General features: G+C 37.3%; 1 protein-coding gene across 2 annotated transcripts in view; it reads right to left on the bottom strand.

The window, feature by feature from the left end:
* NCAM2 (neural cell adhesion molecule 2) overlaps positions 1–23803 on the bottom strand; it is a 529484-nt gene that overhangs the window by 217340 nt on the left and 288341 nt on the right. For both annotated transcript variants that reach the window (XM_054047466.1, XM_054047474.1), the window contains exons 3-5: positions 21233–21439; positions 17600–17743; positions 10054–10191 (exon numbers count right to left, since the gene is read on the bottom strand). In XM_054047466.1, coding sequence (XP_053903441.1) covers positions 10054–10191; positions 17600–17743; positions 21233–21439 — 489 coding nt within the window. The remainder of the gene's footprint in view (positions 1–10053; positions 10192–17599; positions 17744–21232; positions 21440–23803) is intronic.

Below are 23803 nucleotides of genomic sequence, written 5' to 3'. Positions count from 1 at the left end.
CGGCCAAGCAGATTTAAAATCACATGTGTTCTTTGCTTGTACTGTACCAAAGAGAGAAGCTCAAGGACTTTGACCTGAATTTTCTGCCATCAAGTTCACTTTGCTCTGCTGCCTGACTTCCACACTACCTGTGCTGGAATGCCACTCCCCAGAATAAGGAAAGAAAGAGGGTGTATTGGAAGAGGACAGAACAGGGAGAAGTGGAGATCTATTTTCTACCAAGTCCAATTCTCTGCTGGCAAGGATATCCTGTCAGCAGGATAACTTAGAGGTGCCCCTGTGCAGCTTTAACTTATGTGGTGGCTGTTGGGTGAGGATCAGGAAACCAAAAACAGCTCTCTGTCAGTCTCCTCCCTCCACTGTACCCAAGCTCTGCTTGGCCAGAGGAGAGAATCAAGCCCTTTTTCACTGACAGATCACTGCCTCCCTCTTTCAATTTCAAAACATCTCTCTGGCAATTACAGCAATTTCTTATATGGCAAAATATTAGGAATGTGTTTAATGAATTTGTAGCTATTTTGTGATTTGCTCTAGCTCCTGGACCTGAGCAGGAACCAACTCCAGGTAATCAGACAGCTCTTTGTGGACCAACAGCAAGTTCTCCATTGACCACAAACTCCGCTGAAGTTAAGAATTTCAAGATTATGGACTCAATTCAGCAACTTGCTTAATAATTTCAAATGATAAAAAAGAGATATAATGAAGTAATTTTATTCTAAGCCTCATTCTTTCTTTGTAGGCCCAAGGCTTCCAAACATTTGAGTTTCCCATCCATCTTGATTTACCTGTAATTTTATTTGTGGTTCAAGTCTATTAGGTACCATTAAGACAAGATGGTAATAAAGAGGGAGCTTAAGAGAGAAACGATGAACTGAAAACTCCAGAAACTAACATTTACATATCAAACACATTTTCTTAAAAAAAAAAAAAACTTTTAAACTTTTGTTTGTTGACCTGGATTTTGTTAGCATTTTACCTATAGTACAATAAAGTCAAGATAACCAATCCACGGAATAGTCATTCGATGCTAAATCAGCTCTTGGAGGGTTCAGAATACATCTTTCCCATGTCATCCATGAAAACTAATTAGAGAGAATAATTTGTGGAAGAGAGATCATCAGGAAACACATACCTTATAATTAGGCTTGGAAGGATTCGTTTTTAATCGGATAATGTCAGTATATATATATTCTATACAATTTTGACTTCAAAACTAGACAAATAAATGAACTGAAGGATGGAAAATGATGTAAGATCAACACGTCCTATGACTTCTCATTAACCAGAAATTCTAAATTCCAGTCCTGCTTTCAAGGACACCCGGAGAAATGAGAAATATCTCAGTAATCAGGCTGAAATAAATGACCACTAAAATATTCTAACACTAATGTAAGGTACAGGTTCAGCAGAGAATTGTGTTGAGATACTACACTGATGGGTGACAATATAAAATCTTAAAATATGTATAATAGGGTTCTACATGTTTCCCACACCCTATATCTAATGACACAGAACAAGTGGCAATACATTAGGCCTGCTTCTTCTCCCATTGAAGTCAACAAGCCTGTTGTCATTTACTTTAATGAGAAAAGTCTGAGGCCCTTACTGCCCTTCTGTACTAGTATTCGTGTCTTCTGTCAACTGTAATTCAGTTGCTTGTATCATCACTGAAGTGAAGATACATTTACTTCTTGCTCCATCATGTCTGTACAATATACAGTGGGCATAAATGGCAAAAAGTACATAAGCACCATTTCAGATATTAGAATAATCTGGGGGAAAAAGCAAGCTCCAAACTTATTCTATGACACCAACCAAACCGGGTGCACTATGCTCTGAGGGAACCTCTCTTTTCATAAATCAAAGTGAAATCAGGTGCTGATGTGCAAATGTACATTTCAGATGTTCTATTTTTAATATATTTCAGACAATGCAAGGGACTTGCTGTGAGAAAATTCTGGAGAAAAGGTATGCATGCATAATCAAATATTTGAATGTAATGACTGAAGACAGGAAGATGATAATGAAGATTTTGTCTTCAGATAGATAGCTCCAATTATACTGTCTTCCTGGTCATAGATACAAACTACAAGAGCACAATAACTTCAGCTCTTTCCATCACAAAGTACTGCATTATTTTTCTGAGCACTGTTTCCTGAAATGAGATATTCAAATGGTGCAATAATAATATGCCAATAAGTTATACTTATTATTGTAGCATATGTATGATTGGACATAGAAATATTGTATTCCCAGAACAAGGAACCTCCACAGTTGACTGTCAATTATCTAGACAGATATATTACAAACCTTTTTTTCAGGACATTCACTGCATTTTCCTCTCCTCACAAATTAGAAGGGAGGATTTTTATTTATTTTTAATGTAGTTTGAGAACCAAGCTATCAAGGTATTCAGCAGAGTCTCTCTGTCATCCGACTGTGACCAGAACATTGATTACTAAATAATTTTTTCCATAAGGAATTGACCTGACATCCACACGTATGAAGAGATACTGTTGGGTTTCAACTCATTCCTTCATTTTAGTTTTCCATTTGAATCTATTCTACCTGTGAGTAAGGCAACGTTAAGAAAACCAGCCTAACACTCGAATTAGTCTCCTCTATGACTGCAATCCCTCTCTCCACTAACCTCTAAGGGGTGCCGGGGAGGAGGAAGGGTCTTCCAACAGATACACCATTCGTCCTCTCCCCAAAATGGAGGGAATCATCTCTACAACACAATCAACCCAAGCTATGAGAGCCTAATATTTATATTCTAGCTCTGGATTATTTTTCCCCTTCTGTCATAGTTACAAAGCAAGAATTCTGTATTTTCAATGATGCAAAATGCACAGTGTAAAATAAAAAAAAAGTCATGTTCTGATCCCCTGTTCATTTCCCCACTCCCCCCCCAAATTCCGTCATTTTGGTTTAAGAAGCCTTTTTCAGTCTGTAAGGCCTCAATTACTGAGCAGGTAAATATCACTGTTTTATCCACACAACACAGCTCTGGCGTGCCTTCATATATAACTTTGGTTGGTTTGTTGGGTGTTTTATTTATTTAAAGACATATGTATTTACAAAATACTTCTACGAAACAAAAGGGCCACATATTTCAAATCTGGATATCCAAATTTCAGTGTTTAACTCCTGTTAAAGTCAATGACAACTGCAGGTGCTCAGCAACTGTGAAAATTAGGCTATGCATCTGGGTGCCTAAATATGGAGGCTGATGCCTAATTTTAGTCATACAGGTTTGACCATTTGGGCTAAAACGGCTGTGTGTCTCTGGAACAGCTGAAGGGATGACTTAAACCACTTTACTTTCCCCATTATTCTATGGATGCCAGGCACTAGCCTGGTCCTCCAGTTTACAGTGGATGTTCTACATTGCAATAGCTGCCAACAGTCTCAAGAGACATTTCTGGCTGCCATGAATCATCCAGGTGGGTAGAGATGACATGGCCACAACCAAGCAGGAATCATGAAGTAGTCCTCTTGGTTTGTTTTAAGGCTCCCTTGTGTTGCCCCAGGATCTGTGCAAAAATGACACTATCATGCAATTTTCATTCTCTCTGTAAGTTGCTTGTTCCTCCATTACCAAGCCTGAAATAGTAATAAGCATATCATTCGTCTTGACTGCACAACAGAATCAGAATGCAAAGTCTTTCTATTGTATTCACAATGACATTTTCTAAAATAGTTTCTTTACTTGGTACATTTGTTCATATTTGCAATGAGACCGAAGTCTGAAAGAATGATAAATGGAGGGCATAACTGCTATGTAGCAATTATTAATCTTGAGAAAGCATATGACTTGGTTTTGTGGGAGTTAGTATTTGGACTCTTGAGGTGGATGGAAGGGGGGCTTCAAGAAGTGGATATGATAAAGGAAGTGTATAGAGCCTCAAGAGTTACAGTGGTAACAATACATGGAATTTCAAAGAGTTTTAACATGACAGTGGGATTGAGACAGAGCAGTGTGCGGAGTCCACTTCTCTTCATTCTAATTATGGAGTTAATTAGTAGGAGAATCAAGACTGTGGAGACACATAGAAAACAAATGTATGCTGAAGATCTGGCCCTTCTGATTGGCAGCAAAGAGAGATTGGTAAATATGGTATCAGAGCAGGCATCTGTTTTCAAAGACCATGGTTTGAAGGTAAACCCAAAAAAACATGAAGTTATGCAAGTGGAAACAGGAGAAGAAGAAAGCATGGGAGAAAGAGAACATCAGGAAAGGATGTGGAAGACCAAGGATACATGAACGACTTTGTCAAGTTAAGTTTGAAGAGAAAAGGACTGGAACTGCAAGATCTACGAACCTGTGCTATTGACCAGAAGGAGCGGTGAAGAATTTTTGGCACTCCAACCCCATATAGATAGGAATGGGAGTTGAGAAATGAAGTGAAATGACATGCTGTATATTTTTAACTTGACAAATTATCCTCGATATTTCCTTCACTCTACCAGTCTCAAACATGACAGCAGACTTCTATATGGATAGTTTATATCTCCAAAACATTTTAAACTAAGAGCCCAGAATCCATTTTTAAACAGACGGTTTTATCCATAGCTGGTGTAAATTGTCCAAGCACCATTGACCTAATGGGAATTCATTGATTTACACAAGCCGAGGATCTGGTCCAATGATCCCTATATTTCAGCAAAGGACCAAATCCTACGAGAGACTGAGCTTTTGTTCAGAAAGCTTTTACAGAAGCCAATGTCAGCTCAGGGTGCTCACTGCCTTGCAGGATTGGACCCACAGGTATTACAGTTATATAAAATAGTAAAGGGGGTGAGGGGTTAATCAATATTATCATCTGCATTTCTAATCTATGTAGTGGTTGGATATTCAATGAGATACAAATCCATATCTCAGGCTACTCTAGTGGTAATGCATAGGATCCACATATTTTTTATGGTCTGAAAAATCCACTGTCAGCTCTTGAAAGATGCCCAGGTTAAACCTCTTCCGGTCCAAAAGAACTTGTAGTTCCCATAAATAAGTAATATATATATATATATATATATATATATATATATATATATATATATATATATATATATATATATATATATATATATATATATATAAAAATTATTTAATTAAAATTAAATTAAAAAATCACAATAGAATATTGCACTTCCAACAACCAGAAGGACTAACCTTAAAGCCCTGAAGGTTTGTTTTTCATCTACAGTGCCAAGCTATGAAAGTGTTTAAACAAACAGGTATTGTGTTGTATGCTAAGCCCTATCAATGACCCACTTTCAGTTGGCCATCCAACACCTGATCACAAGCCCTTCTGCCAAAGCATCCTTTTACCTCCTTCTCATTCACACACATCATACCTCTTACCCCCCTTCATCTTCTCAACTTCCCTACCCTGTATGGTAAGTGCCTCCTAAAGACTCCTTTCTCCACTATCAAACACTACTGTCTGCCCTGCTCCTGTTACCTGTACATAATCTTGTCTTCTCTGCTTCCCATGAGTCAAACCACAATCCCCAGTATATCTCTACCTCAAGCCAGTTACCTCTATGGCCCACATCACCTCTTCCCATTTGCCAAACTCTACTGTTATCCCATTCCCTACAAATATCTAGTCCTAACCTGCTAGCTGCATGACTCAACTATTATATCTCCACTCCAGACTAGCACTTAATCCAGTCCTCTGAGTATAAAAGTAAGACTGTTAAACACTCTTCAGAGCAAAAACTTTTAAGCTCCACTTTTAATAGCAGACCTCATCCCTGCAACCTCAGTATATTTTTTTCAATTTATTGTCAACATCTAAATATTTTCCTTATTCGAATGTAACTTTAAAAGGTGAAACTATTTTTTCAGATTGTTAATTTTAAAGTTTGATTTGACTCTTTATATAATTCAAATCAGTGTGAGTGTTACTGTCTCACAATGAGAATGATCTTCCATTTATATAGTACTTTTTTGTCCCAAAAGGAATCCAAAGCACTTTACAGACAATCTTTACACTGTGATGCCTTCAAATAACATACGACTGATATTTATCCACCTCCCTGTTGAAATTCATCAATGATTTAACAGCACTCAGCAACACTACACAAGATTTTAGACCAGTACGTGAAGAAGAAAATACTTTCCAAGTGAAATTGCAGGGAGAATTTAGGTAGGTGGGATGTAATTGCTTCCTGGGTCAATATTTCATTAGGGACACTTAATTTAATAACTCTGCTCTTAAGAAAAGCACTGTGGAATCTTTAAAGGTACCAAGGGACCTGCACCTGGACCTGAACCTCCTCTGAAAGACAGTTTTCTTAAAATTACAAAAAGAACAGGAGTACTTGTGACACCTTAGAGACTAACAAATTTGAGCATAAATTTGAGCATCAGATGCTGTAGCCCACAAAAGCTTATGCTCAAATAAATTTGTTAGTCTCTAAGGTGCCACAGGTACTCCTGTTCTTTTTGCAGATACAGACTAACACAGCTGCTACTCTGAAACTTAATACTACAGTAAATTCTAATCCTATGTTCGGACATTGTTCATTATTGACCACACGTTTATTTGTCTGTAATGAGCTATGCATACGCAAAGAACTGAATATGTGATAACAACAGTGCCATCTCCTAATACAAATACTTCAAGTAGCTTTCTGGGTTTCCCTAATGGCTATCCAGTACCAACACAGTCAAATCCTTCTTAGTGTATGTAATTTCTCAGGATAGCTTGGAAAGTGGCATGGAAACAGCCACCTAAATGAGGAAAAAGAAGAACAGGAGTACTTGTGGCACCTTAGAGACTAACAAATTTATTAGAGCATAAGCTTTCGTGGACTACACGAAGTGGGCTGTAGTCCACGAAAGCTTATGCTCTAATAAATTTGTTAGTCTCTAAGGTGCCACAAGTACTCCTGTTCTTCTTTTTGTGGATACAGACTAACACGGCTGCTACTCTGAAACCTAAATGAGGGAAATTCTATATTCTGAAGATATGTCTATTTTTTTAAAATAGGTAAATATGACCAAGTGCTATACTTCAGCCTAACAGTATAAGACTGATACTATAACCACCATTAAAATGATGAAGGATATGTCTGTCCATCTTAGGTATTTATGAGGTGGCATTCATATTGGTATCTAGTACTTCAATATATGTTATTTATTTTTGCTCCTAATATCTCCTACTAGAGTGAATTAATACTACAGTACTTATATATTTGATAGGTGCTTTAACACTTGAAGAGTTGCTCTAACTCTCCAAAAATTTTTAAAGTACTCTAAGAATTATCCCTTAGAGAGATTCATATATGTGCAATATGTTCCCTTTTAAAACTTGCTTTTTTACCTATTCACTTTCCATTCTGGCACTTCCCTAGTAGCAAGAATTCAAATGTCCAAGGAGCCACTGGAAGGGTAGGGCAAGAGAAGGATCTAGAAAACAATGAGGGGGCTCTTGCAGTGAAGGATGGGGAGGGACGCTATATAGGTGGAACAGAGAGATGCTGGAGGCCAGGATGATTAAGAAGAAGGGGGGAAAAGATGAGTTGAAGACAGCATCAGCCATTTCTGCACACTCTGCTCCCCAAGGTCCTGCACACTGACCTTTCCCTGAAGAACTCAATTAAAACAGAATTAAAAATAAAATTGAAGATTTCACAAAGCTCCAAAGCTGGACAGTATCTGTGCACAAAAAAACCTCTTGCATAGCTCTCCTACCCTTTTTATTATTATTTTAATTATATGACTATCCTCCAAGTCATTTTTATTTTATGGAAGAGGGGAAGGTACTGTGGGGCTGCACTCGTGAAGGTATTACAGGCAAAGAAAATTGATGCATTTTTGCTGAAACAGATTAATAGACATTTCCCTTTCTTGTTAGGTGTCATTGCAATTTAATTATTTATTTGTTACTTTACAGACCAGATTTAGTACACTTAGCTTCCTCTTGCAGAAGCCAGTCATCCCGATAAATCAAGCAGGAGATGGCCTTAATCAATATCACTCTACAATGTGAAATGCTTTTAGCGTTGCTCAGTTGGTAACTTTTTTGCCTCTAGATCATAACACTGAGTTCAAAGCTAGATGTGTTCACTGATAAAGATGTTGGGCCAGATTCAGACTGAGTGCAAAGAAGTACAACTCTACTGACATCATTCAATCACACAAGGTTAGAATTTGGCCCACCATTTTTAATGCAATACATTGTGCCAGACACAGCCATCCTCTCCATCTCTTTTTAAAAGTCCAGTCTGAAGTGAAAGATTTCATAGCATTCTTCAAAATGGGAAGGATATAACTCCAGTGTTCAGGCCAACAATTACCTGCCTTGATAAATTATGTTCCAATATCCAAACTGTGAGTGAACTCACTGCGTAATGGTTGCTCTTTTTCTGTACCCAGTGATGGGACTAATGGCATTTATCTCATTTACTTTGTGAAACACTCAAGGATACCTGGAGCATTCAATGCATTACAGGCTGTAAAGCTTTTTTATTCTCTTCAAATCCCTTTATTATATATTATAGTCAACGATTTTTGTTTTAAGTAAGAGACACCCAGCTATATAGGGTATGTCTACATTTGAGGTGGGGGTGTGTGCTTCCCAGCTCATATAGACTTACCTATGCTAGCGCTGCAGCGTAGACAGGTAACAGGGGTGGTGGCCAGGCTAGCTCCCTGTATATGTGATGGGGCTGGGTCTATATGTACTCAGGCAGCCAGCTCAAGCCACAGCCCTTGCAACCCCAGCTACACTGTTATTTTTAGTGCACTAATTCGAGCCGAACTAGCATAGATAAGTCTATCTGTGTGGAGAACCACACGTCCCAGCTCAAATATGGATTACAGATAGAAATACTGTGATATAGTAAATATTACAGACTAGACTATGGGAATTGCACATAGCCAGAACTGAGGAGTATTGCACACCAAGGAAGCAGAGGGAAACATTTTCCCTTGGGAACTCCCCAGTATACACAAAGCATGCATACTCCTATACTCTTTAATTGTGCACAGCACAATCTTCTGCCCTCACTCCCAATCCCTTTCCATGCACTATTGATAGCAACCTGAAGATGTATTGCTTTAATACACAGCTATTCTTTATCGCTATGGATTTAAGGAATACCCATGCAATGAGTAACCTTTACTCACACAAGCAGTCCAGACTTCAATAGTTTCATTATTACTAAAGGGAGTAAAGGTTTGCATGACAGGGCCATTCAGAAACAAGACATTAGATATTAGAAATGGCACTTAGATAATAAGGAGCTAGTATCATAGAAATACCTAAGTTAGAGATAACCTTGCTGGCCAATAAGTGAATAGAAATCCACTCACTTATGTTTTATTGTGCTGACACTGACTTTAACAGCGAGGGCAACCTACATATTCAATTTTATGCTTGCACTTTCATATTCCTTGTTAAAAGGGTTTATAATAAATTGTTAAAATTTATAATGACTTAAATAATAGTGGCAATGTTCAATGGCATATCTAGTTAATTCAGCTGTAGTCCTACAGTTACAAATTATGTCCATGGTGTTTAACCAGGTTTTAAATACTGGCAATTTATAAAATAACTGTGCTACTGTGAAACTTAATAACTGCATAAAATGAAGTGGTTTATAACAAAAAATGTCACGCACTGAAAGATATACACCAAGCTAAATTATTGCATGTTATAGTCTGAACTCTGAGCTTGGTGTGGTTGGCTATTTCCTGTGAAGGATATGTTTTTTTAAACCCCTACATTTATACATAACATTTACATACGTTTATACCATTAAAGGAGATATGAAATTTCCTTAACTACATAATTATATTAATTAAATTAAACATAAAAACCCACATAAGTTAAACCTCACAATGTACAAATTGTAAACAGTAAACAACTCAATTTCTATTGAAAGAAAAACAATGTAACTTCTATATTATGTAGTTGATACTGCAATAAGTGGCCTAATTAAGATTTTGTAGAAGATGATAAACCTTGTTTATATAATGTTATAATCAATGAAAGCAAGACCTAATTTCAACTTCAGAAAAATCACTGTACACCTTACCGTTGACAATAACTGTGATATCCCGAAAGTCGATTTCTCCTCTAGCTTCCACTCTTCCTTCACATCTATATATTCCTTCATCACTTTTATTGATATTAAGAATTTGGAGATTGTTGTTTGATAACATCACAAATCGATCTAGAAAGCCATGTAAGGAATAAAGTGTTATCAGTAAATTAAGACAATGTTGGGAATATTAATTTAAATTATTAAGATTAATGAACTTGTCTAATGAGATCAAATAGTTCATCAACAAAACACTTTCAATTTAAAATTAAAATGTAATATTATAAGTTAAGTTATTTCACCCCAAAAACACACTGGTTTATCTTTTGTTTAAATTCAGTTCGGGTTTTTTTCTATATAAAATGGAAATGCAGATGTTTTTCTGTACATTTTTATTCCCGACTTGTCACTGCAGTGCCAATAGAAGCATAATATAAATACAGTACATTCAACCAAATATTAAATGCTGTGCTATATTTTTTAAATAAGATATATTACATGCATCCTCCCTCACACCCTATTCAGTTCTTGCCAAGGACCAACTATCCTGAGAACCTTGCTTTTCCAAATTAAAGTTAATGGGTGAAATCTTGGGTCTATTTAAATCAATGATAAAACTCGCACTGGCTTCAATATGGCTAGGATTTCACCCAATATGACATCATTTATGTCCCAATTCTGCAACTCATTTTGTGCAGCCAGACCTCATAGAACCTTGCTGATTTCAATAGGTGTCTACCAATATGAAACAAGTTGCAGGACTGGGATCTTATTGCAGATGATATTGTGATAACATCGTGAAAAAATGTGCATTTTTCCTGTTGCCAAAAACAAAATATTGTAATAGGTTAGCCCAGAAGTAGAATCCTTAGCTCATTTAATGTCTTTTGTAAAACTAAGAATCTGACTCAAATTATTACAAAGTGAATGAGATGCTTATCTACCTTGACTGGTAAAAGGATTAGAGAAACATAGAAATGTCACACATCAGACCTTACAATTGTACAGATGGAACTAGATAATGTTGTTTTATGTACTAGTTGTCTCTGTTCTTAGTGAACAACTGTTCTTATTCCTGTTTGTACAGGATCTTTCAGTTTCAGTCAAAAATTATATATAAACTATTTTTCTTACATATTATGACCCCGATCATGTGTCTCACCGTGAGCTTGGCATTTCAAGATGCTGAGTACACCAACCCTAATCCAGCAAAGCACTTAAGCACATGTTGAACCTTAAGCAAGTGGTTAAGTCTCATTGACTTCCAAGTTACATAGCTTAAGTGCTTTGCTGAATCGGGCCTAAGCATGCACTTAAGTGTTTTCTTGGATCAGAGTCAGCACACTTATCACCCTGCAGATAGAAAAGGCAGATGGATTTAATTTTTCAAGCCCCTCAGTCTAAATCAGCCATTATCAGCTCATGCCTTTTGAGAGACATATTGCTCCTTAGATCACTATATGTGGTTCTTGTGCTATCTGTATACATGTGCCTCAACTCAGCAAACACTTAACCAGGTGTTTAAATTTAAGCATGTGCTTAAGGGATTTGCTGAACTGGGGTCCTGGTGCTCCACTCCCTTTGTCAAGATCATGAAGACAGACACTGGCCATTAAGATCTAATCGCTGATTTTCAAATCAATAAGAGTCACAATCCAAAACACCTAGAAGTAAAACCCATTTCCTGGTGTGATCCTCTGACAGTCACACTTCAAAATGTTCTCTCTTTCAAAACGTGGGGGGGGTGTCATTTCTCTCTCTTTAAACTTCTGCTAGCTTTTGTTGTTGTTGTTATTGTTGTTGCTGTTGAAACTAAATTCTTAGATCATAAAAAAATGTATATTTTCAAACATTTGGAAAATGCTGTTTAGAGGATTAATTTAATACAAGAAAAGCTTCATCCCTGCTGGCTGGATGTTCTGTCAACCACCAGGCCTTTTCAGCTAAGGAGGCTATTTCGAGTTCATCAAAGAAAATGAAATGAAAATGAACTCTAATGTTGGGTGACTGCAGAACACCATAAACACCCTAATCTTGTCATGGGATATACTGGAGAAATGTGTGTATAAAAACAGGAGAAATGCTTATGATTAAATTAGGTTGATCAGATGAACCAAGATGTTTCTACATCCCATACTACCTGGCATTTAGACAGACAGATTAATACAGAGCACACACAATATCTATCCGAAAGTTGAAAAAGAGTGGAAAGTGAATTGAATTGATTTCTCAGAGAAGCCACACACAACTCTGTATGACTTATCCACTGATAGAGCTGGAGGGAATTACTGCCTTTCAAGACATAATAGCAAATATTTTAAAGAATTGTTTCTACCTTGCATAGTAATTATGTAAAGTCAGACTGAAACAGCAAACTCACCTGAACCTTTGCAGTCATGCATTAAGCCTGGATAATGTGATTCACATAAAAGTATGCTCAGAGCAAAGTTGAGAGCATCCAACCTCTCTAGCGGACTCCATGTTTATACAAGTAGTACTTTATGATATATCCATAGATACACTGATATATAAACTGCATGCTTTTGTAAGGGGATCACAGTCAATCGATGTGGGCAGTTAACAGCCACCAGACACTGCCAGCTCATCACACATAGTCAACAACGTTCACCATAGCCTAAGACACTAAGGGTATGTCTATACTGCAATTAAAAACCTGAAGCTGCCCCAGGACAGCTGACTTCAGCTCACAGGGCTCAGGCTAATGGGCTATAAAAGTGCAGTATAGATGTTCAGACTCAGGCTGGAGCCTGGGCTCTCAGACTCTCCCCACTCACAAGATCCCAGAACACAAAGTCTAGCCTGATCCCAAATGTCTACATTGTAATTTTATAGCCCCACAGACTTATCCCCTTGTGCCTGAGTCAGCTGACCTGGGGCAGCCATAGGTCTTTTACTGCAATGTAGACATACCCAAAGTAGGATGTGAACACCCATAGCTAAATGGTAGACAAGCATGAGGCCCACACAAAAACGTGCTGGAGACCTAGCAAGGCACCCCCACCAAAGACTTGCTGAGGACAAAATGCTGGAAGTACTTGAAACCATTAAGGCTTCCACCCGTTCTGCCACTGATGCAGCTGAAATAATGAGAGTCTGAGTGTTTTATGGTCCCACTGCCCCCCTAAAATTTACTTTTAGAGGCAGGGCCTAAAAGCCGCAGTCAGTCCTGGGTACAGTAGTTTTCCAGAGAAAGGGTGAAATTTACTTCTGTGATGGCAGCCAACACAAGCTATATGCACCACTAAACTCCCACTGACAAGAACTTATGCAGGCTCTCTGTATCAGGATGAATTTCACCCAACGTGTCCCATTCTCCTTCGCATAGCTGCACAGTTCTAATTAGAGGTGTGTAAACTCTTGATCTAAAGCAGAAAAATATGCAAAACCATCCTGGTTTTGTGTTCAGCTTGTTTCCAGGAAGCAGCAATGGCTTTCATAAATGTTGTTTCTTCAAGCTATCAGCAGAAGCTTTTTATAACCTCAACTCTCCTCTCCCCGGTTATTGATTCACTTTATGGCATTCATAATGTAATTTGAGCCAAAATCACCGAGATAAGTCATCGGTGCAAATCACGTGGCATTTCTTCAGTGGCTCTAAATTGGTTGAGCCTATCCAATATGATCAGTCCAATAGGGTCAGCCCAGTTCAATAGAAGTCTTTTTCATTTGTAATCTCAGATTGAGAGAGCCTGTAGTTTGTTTAAGCTTTTTGATAAAAAAAATAAAAGTCATCATAATCTATCTTGAAATGTCAGGGAGAAAACCCTAGAAGGCAGAGTCGTAGCATACTTGTAATTCCACTGTTATTGGAAATTTGTCCTTATATTTTATATATTGGCTCCCATATTTAGATCTAGATTTCTGATTGGGAAAATCTCTTGAAATCAAAGTTGTCTTGTTGTATCAGGCCTAGTCCCTTAGAATACGTTCCTGGAGCATGCCCTTATATTTCTCCTGTAATTGCCCTGTTATTAGGCATTATTTTATATTTTGGCTCATGTATCATGTTTTAAAAGGAGAAGTTTTCCTCTCTGAAATAAGAGTTCTGTTGTAACATCAGGACGCAGGCCTACTTCCTGTTTCATGTTTTGTGAAGCAGTGATCCCATATGAAGAAGTATGAATTTGAGGACCTGAAAAGCCATACAAACCAGTTTCCACCAAAAATCCTGCAAACTCTTTTTGAACTGAACTTGGAATGGTTTGCACACCTGTAATTCTAACAGTCTGCAGAATGTAGAATGACCAGATGTCCTGATTTTATAGGGACAGTCCTGATATTCAGGTCTTTTTCTTATATGGTCACCTATTACCCCCCACACTCTGTCCCGATTTTTCATACTTGCTGTCTGGTCACCCTAGCAGAATCTCTTACAGACCTAAAATGTGATGGTGTTGAAGAGAGTCACACTCCATATTGAAATGATCAGAAACCCCCCAGAAAGGAACCAGACAAAAAGGAAAATATATAATATAATATCACAACATAATACATGACAGGGGTGAAGGATACACCAGTCTTCAGTACAATATCTCTGCAATCAGCTATGATGTAGACCAAAACAACATTTACATACAGTAATCCTGAACCTTACAACTGTGCTATATCCAGCAAGTTGTAACTGCATGTACGACAAACCTTTGCAATTTGAGCACTGGACTGGTGAATAGAAAAGTTTTCTGCAGGTGATGTTCAGACTAGCCCTCGGTAGCTAGTTCCTCTTGTGGCTGACTCCAATCAGTCCCAGAAACCTGAATGTCTCCATATAACCTTGCTGTATTTGTGATAGGCACTATGGTGTAGGCAGTGTGTTTAATTCCTTATGCAGCAATACTGCTGTGCAAAAATAAAGAGTAAATCACTGACTTGGTGAATAGAATAAGGTTTGATCTATAAAAAAAAATGTTGCAGGCCACCTTCATCTCTAGTACCAGGCCCTTGCTGCCTGCACAATGGGATTGTGACAATTAAACTTTTGAGGACAGAACATGCTCAGAGAGTTCTACATTCCATTGAGCTATTGAGCTCTTACATCCAACTTTAAAGATACAACATCAAGTCAAGATAGAATCTTTTAACAGAGTGTGGGCTCTTTCCTGAGGTCATGGTCTCCCCAGTCATTGTATTTAATTTCCCTGGTCAAAGGATGATGGACAGCTGACCCCTCTGTCCCTCTTTCCCTCCCCTCATAGATGAACAGGAGAAGGACTATAGGTCTTGGGACTGAACAGATGTCTAGGAGTTTGGCTCTGGGGGAAGAAGTAAAGCTACTTTAGAATGAGGAGTTGCCATTCCCAGTCAGCTCTACACTTCCCTGTGGAACAATTCTTTAAATGTTCGCTTCTGATTCCGTGAACAAACTTCCTTTCTGGTGAGCAGATAGCTCTGTGTGGATAGCACATACAAGCATTAGGAACTGCCAAGACTTTGTACAGCCTGAATAGTAATAGTTAATTGTGCTAAATCATATCCTAGAGGTTTATTCACTTTGCCACATATAGCAGAAATATTTTCACGTTATAACTAAAAAGCCAATCACTGTGTATCTCTCCACAATGCAGGTGCTAAAAAAGGTTTTAAATGGAAGCTGCTTTCCAATGCACAATAAAAAGCTAAATAATATAACTGGAAATTATCCTTTCAACTGCAGATGTCAAATTATTTTACATTTTAAGCTTTCTATGAACAAAAAAATTAAGAAGACAAATATGCATTATTTTAATTATCTCTAATAAACTCATCTTTTAGTATACGTAACATTTAATGAATTTAAGTATTATATACCATAGGAATAATAATCAATTGGTTACTAGCGAATAATCTCTTCTCCACCATCCAAGGTGGTATGTCCAGGTGATACTGTGAACACTCATGCAGCTCAAACTCTTCTAGTTATATACTATTTAAAGCACCAATTTCAACAGCAGGAGCTGCTATCTTTGGTCCATGCAGAATCCCCTTGAATTTTAATGGGGATTTGTATGGGCATAGCAGTCTGTGCTAGGAGATCCCAATGCAAGATCAGGGGACAAAAGAAAACATTTTTTGTTGTTTTTTTTAAATCTGTTTTTCAACAATATACTGTTTAAAATCCGAACACTTTGTATCTATCTGGCTCAAACAGCTAAACTGCTTTATGTCCTGTCACATCTTAAAAGAAAATGAAACAAACTCAAAATTACATAATGAAATGCAGCATGGCACACTGGAAATATTTCAAAAACTCAGATTAATTTAAAATGCATGATCTTAAGAAAAAAATTCTCAAGATTTTCTTTTTATGATTAAGTCTTTTAAAACAGGGTTGACTGGAATAACAGAAGTGCATAATCAAATTAAATTAACAAACTGTAGCGTATCCCTGATCTTTTGGAGAAAATCTCACATTTGTAGACTTTAAACTGTAACCTTGAGCAAATGCTGCTTGCTTAATTGTTCAGCTACTGTTTAGTTCCAAAATCCTGCAACCCTTACCTTCTTTTACAATTGAAACATATATAAAAGTTGCATATCTCTTCTACAGGTAACTCTTTCACCATGAATTCTGCACATGTGACTATGTGGGTAATGACAGAGATTAAACACAATATGTAAGTAGCAAATCCAATTAAAACTCTGTCTGGCTTTTGTACCATGGAGGTTCACACAAGAATCTGAAAGCACCCAAATAAGTGATTTTTCAGCTTTACAATAAGAAACCTAATAGGTTTATTAAATCCTCTCTTCTTTGGCTGTAATCATTCCTTAGTGACTCTACAGTTCCATACTTTCACGCCACTAAATAAACTTTAATTTAATTTTGAATTAAAAATATGAAAAAAAACATATATTAATGACCAGCATGAGGGATGTACAAACTCAACCTTGCATTTTAATACATTTCATGCCAAAGCTGTGGGAGAATAAGCAGGTAGCTCTCCAAAGAGGTTTTCTGTGCATTGTGAGGTACATAATTATTTTGTTGCCCCAGAAAGGCAGAAAAAGTAGTATTGGGGCAGTCAACTGCTTCCTAAAGACATCACAGGTGTGTGTAGTGGACACTGAAAGCCACTAGTACCCCACATCCCATGAGAACAACAGGTATGGGGGAGAGAAGATGATCCAGAGTTTATGGTTTGGATTGAAAATCATACACAACTCTATAGACCCAGCTGTACAATCCTTAAACATGTTGGTGAGAACTCACTCACTCAAGTACCTCTATTGGCTTCCGTGGGACTACTCATGTGAGTAACTGCTTACAAATGGGCTAACAGTCCTTGGCTGAATTTTGCTTTAAAATTATTGGGTTAATATGAAACCAAAGTGAAATTGAAGGTACATCCTTTAATAAGATACCTAGTCTTGATTTAAAGCTTCAAGTGATGGAGAATTCACCACATCCATAGGTAAAATTAAAGTTTACGTTTAGGAACTACTCACTGCTATCCTACATTGCAGTTTTGATATATCTTCTTTTAAAATAATATTTTAATCTATAAATAGAACATATAACTTAAAGAGTTACCAAAATACTAACTGTCAGCAATAGCTGTGACTTCCTCATTTCGATACAACCAGCTGACAACAGGTGCAGGTGAACTAGTAACATGGCAAACCACTTCAGCATCTTCTCCTTGTCTGAATTCTTGTGGGGTTATTATGTCTCGGAAAGTGAGCTTTTCTAAAAAGAAAGAAAACTGAATTTAACAAGCTTTTCCTGTTTTCTTTAGCAGTCCAAGATACATGCACAGTTACTCTGAACACAGCATCAAATCATAGAAAATTAGAGATGTGAAAGATAGTTTGTTTTTTCAGTGAGTGCAGTAGAGGACTGTTTACAGTGTATTTTCTATAGCTTTGGCCAGCCTAGGCATAAATGTTCCTGGTAATGAGAATTCCACTATTTCCCTTGAGAAATGACTGCATAATATCATAGAATCATAGAAAAGTAGGGCTGGAAGGGAGCTCAAGGGACCTCAAGAGGTTATCTAGTCCATTCCACCACTACTCCCTGTTAGGCAGCACCAAGTAAGATCATCCCTTACTGGTGTTTGTCCAACCTTTTCTTTAAAACCACCAATGAAAGGTGTTACACAACCTCCCTTGATAACCAATTCCAGTACTGAACTATCCTTACAGTTAGAAAGATTATCCTAATATTTAACCTAAATCTCCCTTGCTGCAAACTAAGCCCATTACTACTTCTCCTACCTTCTGTGGACTTGAAGAACAATTGGTTACCATCCCTTTTACAACAGCCCTTAACCTATTTGAAGACTTATCAGGTCCCCCATCAGTGTTCTTTTCCCAGGTTTGTTAACCCTTCACAGGCCAGGTTTTCTAACCCCCCTTTCAAAATGTTTTTTGTTCTCCTGTAGACTTTCTCCAATTTGTCCCTTTTCCTTAAAGCATGGTGTCCAAAATTGGACATAATAGTCCAGTTGAGGCCCCACCAGAGCTGAGTAGAGTGGTATAATTATCTCCCTTGTGTTAAGTATAACACTCCTGTTAATATATCATAGAATGATATTAGCTTTTTTTTTAAAATGCATCGTATTGTTGTCTCATAGTTCTACTGCCTAGCTAGTTATTCCCCAGTTTCTATTTGTGCATTTGATTTCTCCTTCCTCAGTGTAGTGTTTTGCACTTGTCTTTATTGAATTGCATCTTGTTAATTTCAGACTGATTCTCCAATTAATCAAGATCATTTTGAATTCTAACCCTGTCCTCCAAAGTACTTCCAATCCCTTCCATCTTGGTGTCATCCAGAAATTGTATATGCACACTGTCCACTCCATTATCCATGTCATTAATTAAAATATTGATTAGTGTCAGACACATAGGGGGCCCCACTAGATATGCCCTCCCAGTTTGATAGCAACCCATTAATACCTAGCCTTTGTGTATGGTATTTCAAACAGTTATGCATCCACCTTATAGTAATTTAATCTAGACCACATGTCCCTAGTTCATTTATGAGAATGTCACGTGGGACAGTGTCATCAGAGTCTTTGAAGTAATCTCTTCAGTTTGAATATACAAAATAATTTCTTACTTTCTTCTTGCTTTCAACATTTTTGGGCCCAACTGTGGAACTCTTACTCATATTGTGAGCATTAATTACTCCAGTGAGTAGCTCTATTGACTCCATTATTTGGCGTTTTTCTTCAAGTCCCGGCTGTTGAAGGCAAGTGATTGTGAGAATTTCAGTTTTCATGGGGGAGGAGTAGTGTGGGGAGGACTTTCTAGCTATCATGGTTGTGGGAAAAGCCTGACATCATCAACTGGTTCAAAACCCAAAAGGCAAATAATAAGAAACCCAATTATTTTTAAATCATGTGATTTTTAGCCAATATGACTATTTTCTGGAGGTCTGATTTTTGAATGCTAGGGGTTGGTAATACCATAAGTAAGTACTCAGTTTTGTGAGTAAGGGTTGCATAATTTTAGCTGTTATTGCAAAATGGCTTTTACTCCACAACCTTCTTTAGGCACCACTGTGGAATTGTACAGACCTAAGAAGAGCTCTGGAGGAACTGCTTCTCCGTGACACATCCTCTCTCTATTCAACTCACTGCATATGGGTAGTGCAGAAACATGTGCCTCCTTTAGTCAGAGCAGATTGCTTTGCTTTCCTCCAATCCATCAATTCCAGTTCATGGCTGCCATAAAAGATAAGGAGAAGGCATCCCTGCATTTCTGCCCCCTATCGCTCCTTATTCCCTTTTCAGAGATGTGAGAGCTGGAGTAAACAGTTCATGTGCTACCCAGAGCATAGACTGCTATCACCGCTTCTGAAGATGATACTAACAAACTGATCCAATATCCATTGAAATCAATGAGCTTAGGTTCAGACCCAAAAGGAAATCATCTTGCTGATCCTCTGCAACATATCATGTAGCCCTAAATGTGCTAGCTTTCAGGCAAAATTTCTGTCAAACTTCACACCTTGTGTCTGGCTTTCTATGTTTTTTTTTTTTTTTTTTGTTCCATCCTGAGAACTATTTTTTGTAAAGAACTACTATGTCTCTTCCTGACAGATTTCAAAGGATTTCTATCTTGCACAGCAGTCAACCTGTATAGTGATTGGCAGCTTTAAGCATAAAAATGATGACTTACAGAATATGAAATCCTTTCTTGGAACTACCAACTTTGCAACCATCATGTAATTGCTTGTTAACTGTCATCAACAGCCTGAATGGTGGTTTTATCAATTACATTTATTTTTAAAATTATCTATCATTGGATATCTGCTGTACCTTTAAAGCTGCAGTACTTTATTATTTTATCTTGCATTTACCTGTCATATTTCAGTTCATAAGTCTTGGCCTGACCATGAACCATATCCTGTCATGAATATTTAAGAAAATGTCACCATTCAAATCAATAAGGAATTCTGCCTAAATACTAATGGCACAATATGGCTCCTCTTTTTGGTTTTGTGTTAGCTTTAAGCCTCTTCTGTATAATGCATTTTGCATATTATATTTTTCTAATTGATGTAAAGAATTCAGTTCAATATTCTGTACTTTTTAAAGTGATGTCAATTACAATTTGACAAAGTTTCTGTAAGATGCTTTTACATATTCATTTTGCATAACGCATTATATTTACATTTGAAGAAATAATCCTCCATTAATTGTTTAACTCAATTTTAAAAATAATAGTACTTTGGTGGCTTATACAGATTTATATCTCAACACATATAGGATTTTATGTCATATAAGTCCCTTATGCAGGCAAGAACAGGAAAAGATTAACATAAAAGCCATTGCAAACTGGTTTAAACGTATATGTTGTGTCTCTTGCACTCCAAATCAATGCACAATTTGACTATTGTAAGAGGATTTATTTTGGTGCATCTCTCTCTCTCTCTCTCTCTCTCTCATACAAACACATTTTGTCCTTTCCATAAGAGAGGTATATATAGTGCATCTTGATGATAAGTGATGCTATACCATACTGGATTAATGTACTCTGGATATCAATTCCATTCAAGTCTTTTTCACAGTAGATATGCTTGACTGCAACAGATACAATCTATTGCTCCTAAAATGAGATATATAGAGAAGGGGTATATATTTATTTAATGTTAATTTTCTGTATAGCAAATGGAATTCAAAATAGATCCTCTTTTTTATGGTTAGTTTTTCCTTTATGTTTCACTTACGATAAATTTCCAAAACAACAGTAGCTTCTTGAGTCTGTCCTTTTGCATCAGTTGCTTGACATCGATATATCCCAGCATCTTCTATATTTGCATTGTAAATAGTTAGCCGTGATCTAACACCTTCTTTTTGAATGACCACTCTTTGACTCGACGCAATCTTCTCTCCTTGTGGATTGTACCAGTCTATACTCTCTGGCTCACCAATCGCTACAAAAAGCAATGTTAAAAGAAAAGTTCAGCTAGACCCTAAGTAACATTCAGTTGAGTTCTTTCTTTGCAATATCCAGCTTGCCTTGTCTGTAGGAGGAACACAAGTTATAAGAAAGAGAAAAGAGAAGCCAGCAAGTATGATGGCCATAATTTAACTATTTTGAGATATTAATAAGAATTAGGAAAATGTTTATATATCCAGCTGAGCCAGATATCACCAAAATGTCCACATTGTCCAGTAATTATTTGGGACATCTATGGGTATTTTAGAAAAATTGATTTCGATCAAACCTTTGCCCAAAATCCAAACAACCTTTTACAAGATTCAAAGACCAAAATCAGAGAACTTTCCCTCCTCCATGACATAATCTAATGTTCAAGTACTAGCAAATTTGTCCCTCTTGGTCCCAGCCTATGTTCAAATTTCAAAAAAGATTAAAAAAACAAACTGTCACATTTTTTTTGACCTGCTCTACTGATTTTTCTCTCACAGATGTGTTTTCACTATATTCTATCTGAACCAAAAGCAAGTTTTTGGTTATGTATCAAATTACCATGGAGTACAGACATGGTAATAATCACATTTGTAGAAAGAAACATATTTTGAACCAGGATTACAACTTCATTTGGCCAGTTTTTTAGAAAAAAGTTTTCTTTTTAATAATTGTCTATGGAACAAAAGCATTTTGGCAAAAAAACAAAAACAAAAACTAAGAACATTACACAACATTATAGATGCAATCAGATACATGTTCACATGTTTGTATTTAAGAGTAAATATGTGCATTTTGCCATGTTTAATGGTTACCGTATAGCTTTAAGTTGCCATTGGACTAAAGTTTTTAAGTGAGCCAAGAATTGGTGAGCAACCACTCACCTATATTCAAAGAACAGTCCTTAAAACTGTATCATACTTTTCAGAAATTCTGATTTGCAGCTGGTAGAAGTTGTTTTTTGCTCTTTTTCTTTTTTTAACACACAATGAATAAACTGTAACCCATCCAACTGCCTGAGTGGTTGGCATAAATCCCCTCAGATATAACTATATGTTAGATATTCAGATAACATTGGGCCAGATTCAATATCAAATCCTGGTATTACCACCTTCTGCATCACAGAATTACATACACCTTCCCCCGACTTGGAATAAAACTAAAATCTCAAGGCAGAGAGGTTTACTTCTCTGCAGAGGTTGTTGTATAGCAGCTATGTGACATCAGATCACATCTCTGCCAAGGGAGGAGAGCCTGGAACCCTTCTTGCCCCGATGGATTATGAGAATGACATCGGCGAGGCTCCCAAGTATGTGAAAAGCCTCCTGACCCTGTGGCTGTGGGGATTGGTTTCTGCAGGTGATTGACAGTCAGCTGTGGAGAGCTCAAAGAGGCTGCATGCCCCAATGAGCAGTGACAGCTGAGAGTTCCACAAAGGTTCAGTTGACTTGTTTAACTGGACAGGAGGATATGCCTGAAAACCTAAGACGTCCCCCAGTGAGACAGGAGCGGGGAAGGACACAGGATCAGTCTGAACCAACACAAGATCCTGATGTGGCCCTCAGCTTTTGGCTGTTTGGAGTTTTAGGTAGTTGTTAACAAGGCTTATGAGGACATGTATTTTGCACAGTATGAGTCATCCGCTGATGAGTCATTTGAAAAGAATAATTAACTCTTACCTAATAACATTTAAAAGATCCAGCAGTTCCATTGTTACCGCAACAAAACTGAAACATTGTTTACAGACTACTGAGTAAGCATGTTGACAATACAAGTATGAATATTCTCATCTCAATGTATGGATAATTTTGACCACAATGACGGCATAACTCTAAATGCACATCCTATATAAAATTATCTCTAAGAAAAATTATTGGCCTCATCTTGAGAGAAGCTGAACACTCCAGTCACTAATTTGATTTATAAAACACAAACTCCAGGTTCCCTGATTTTTTTTAAACACGGTCAGTTATTAGCAGAACCTTGACTCCAGCAGGTAAATCAGTCCCATCCATAACAATAAAGCAACAGTCTCACCTATGCAGGTCTCAACCTGACATTGGTCAAGACCTTGGACCTCACTAATTGAACAAGATAAGACAAAGATACAAAGGGAAATCCTGACCCTTTTTAAGTCAGTAATAATTTTCCACTGACTTCAGTGGGGCCGGAATTCAACTCTTAGGGCTGGATGTCAGCAGGAAACTAAAACTACCTCAATGCCTCAGAATGAAACCTGGCAAAACTCCTGTTGACTTAAAATGGGTCAGTATTTCATCGCCATCTCCACACTAACCCTCTTAACATCTCCATACACATCCAATTAGATATGATAAAACAGACCCCTGTCAAAGCACATATGAGAGCA

This window comes from Malaclemys terrapin, chromosome 1 (genome assembly GCF_027887155.1).
Source record: "Malaclemys terrapin pileata isolate rMalTer1 chromosome 1, rMalTer1.hap1, whole genome shotgun sequence".
NCBI lineage: Eukaryota > Metazoa > Chordata > Testudines > Emydidae > Malaclemys > Malaclemys terrapin.
The sequence above is the reverse complement of the archived record's forward strand: the minus strand, read 5'-3'. Positions and strand labels throughout refer to the sequence as shown.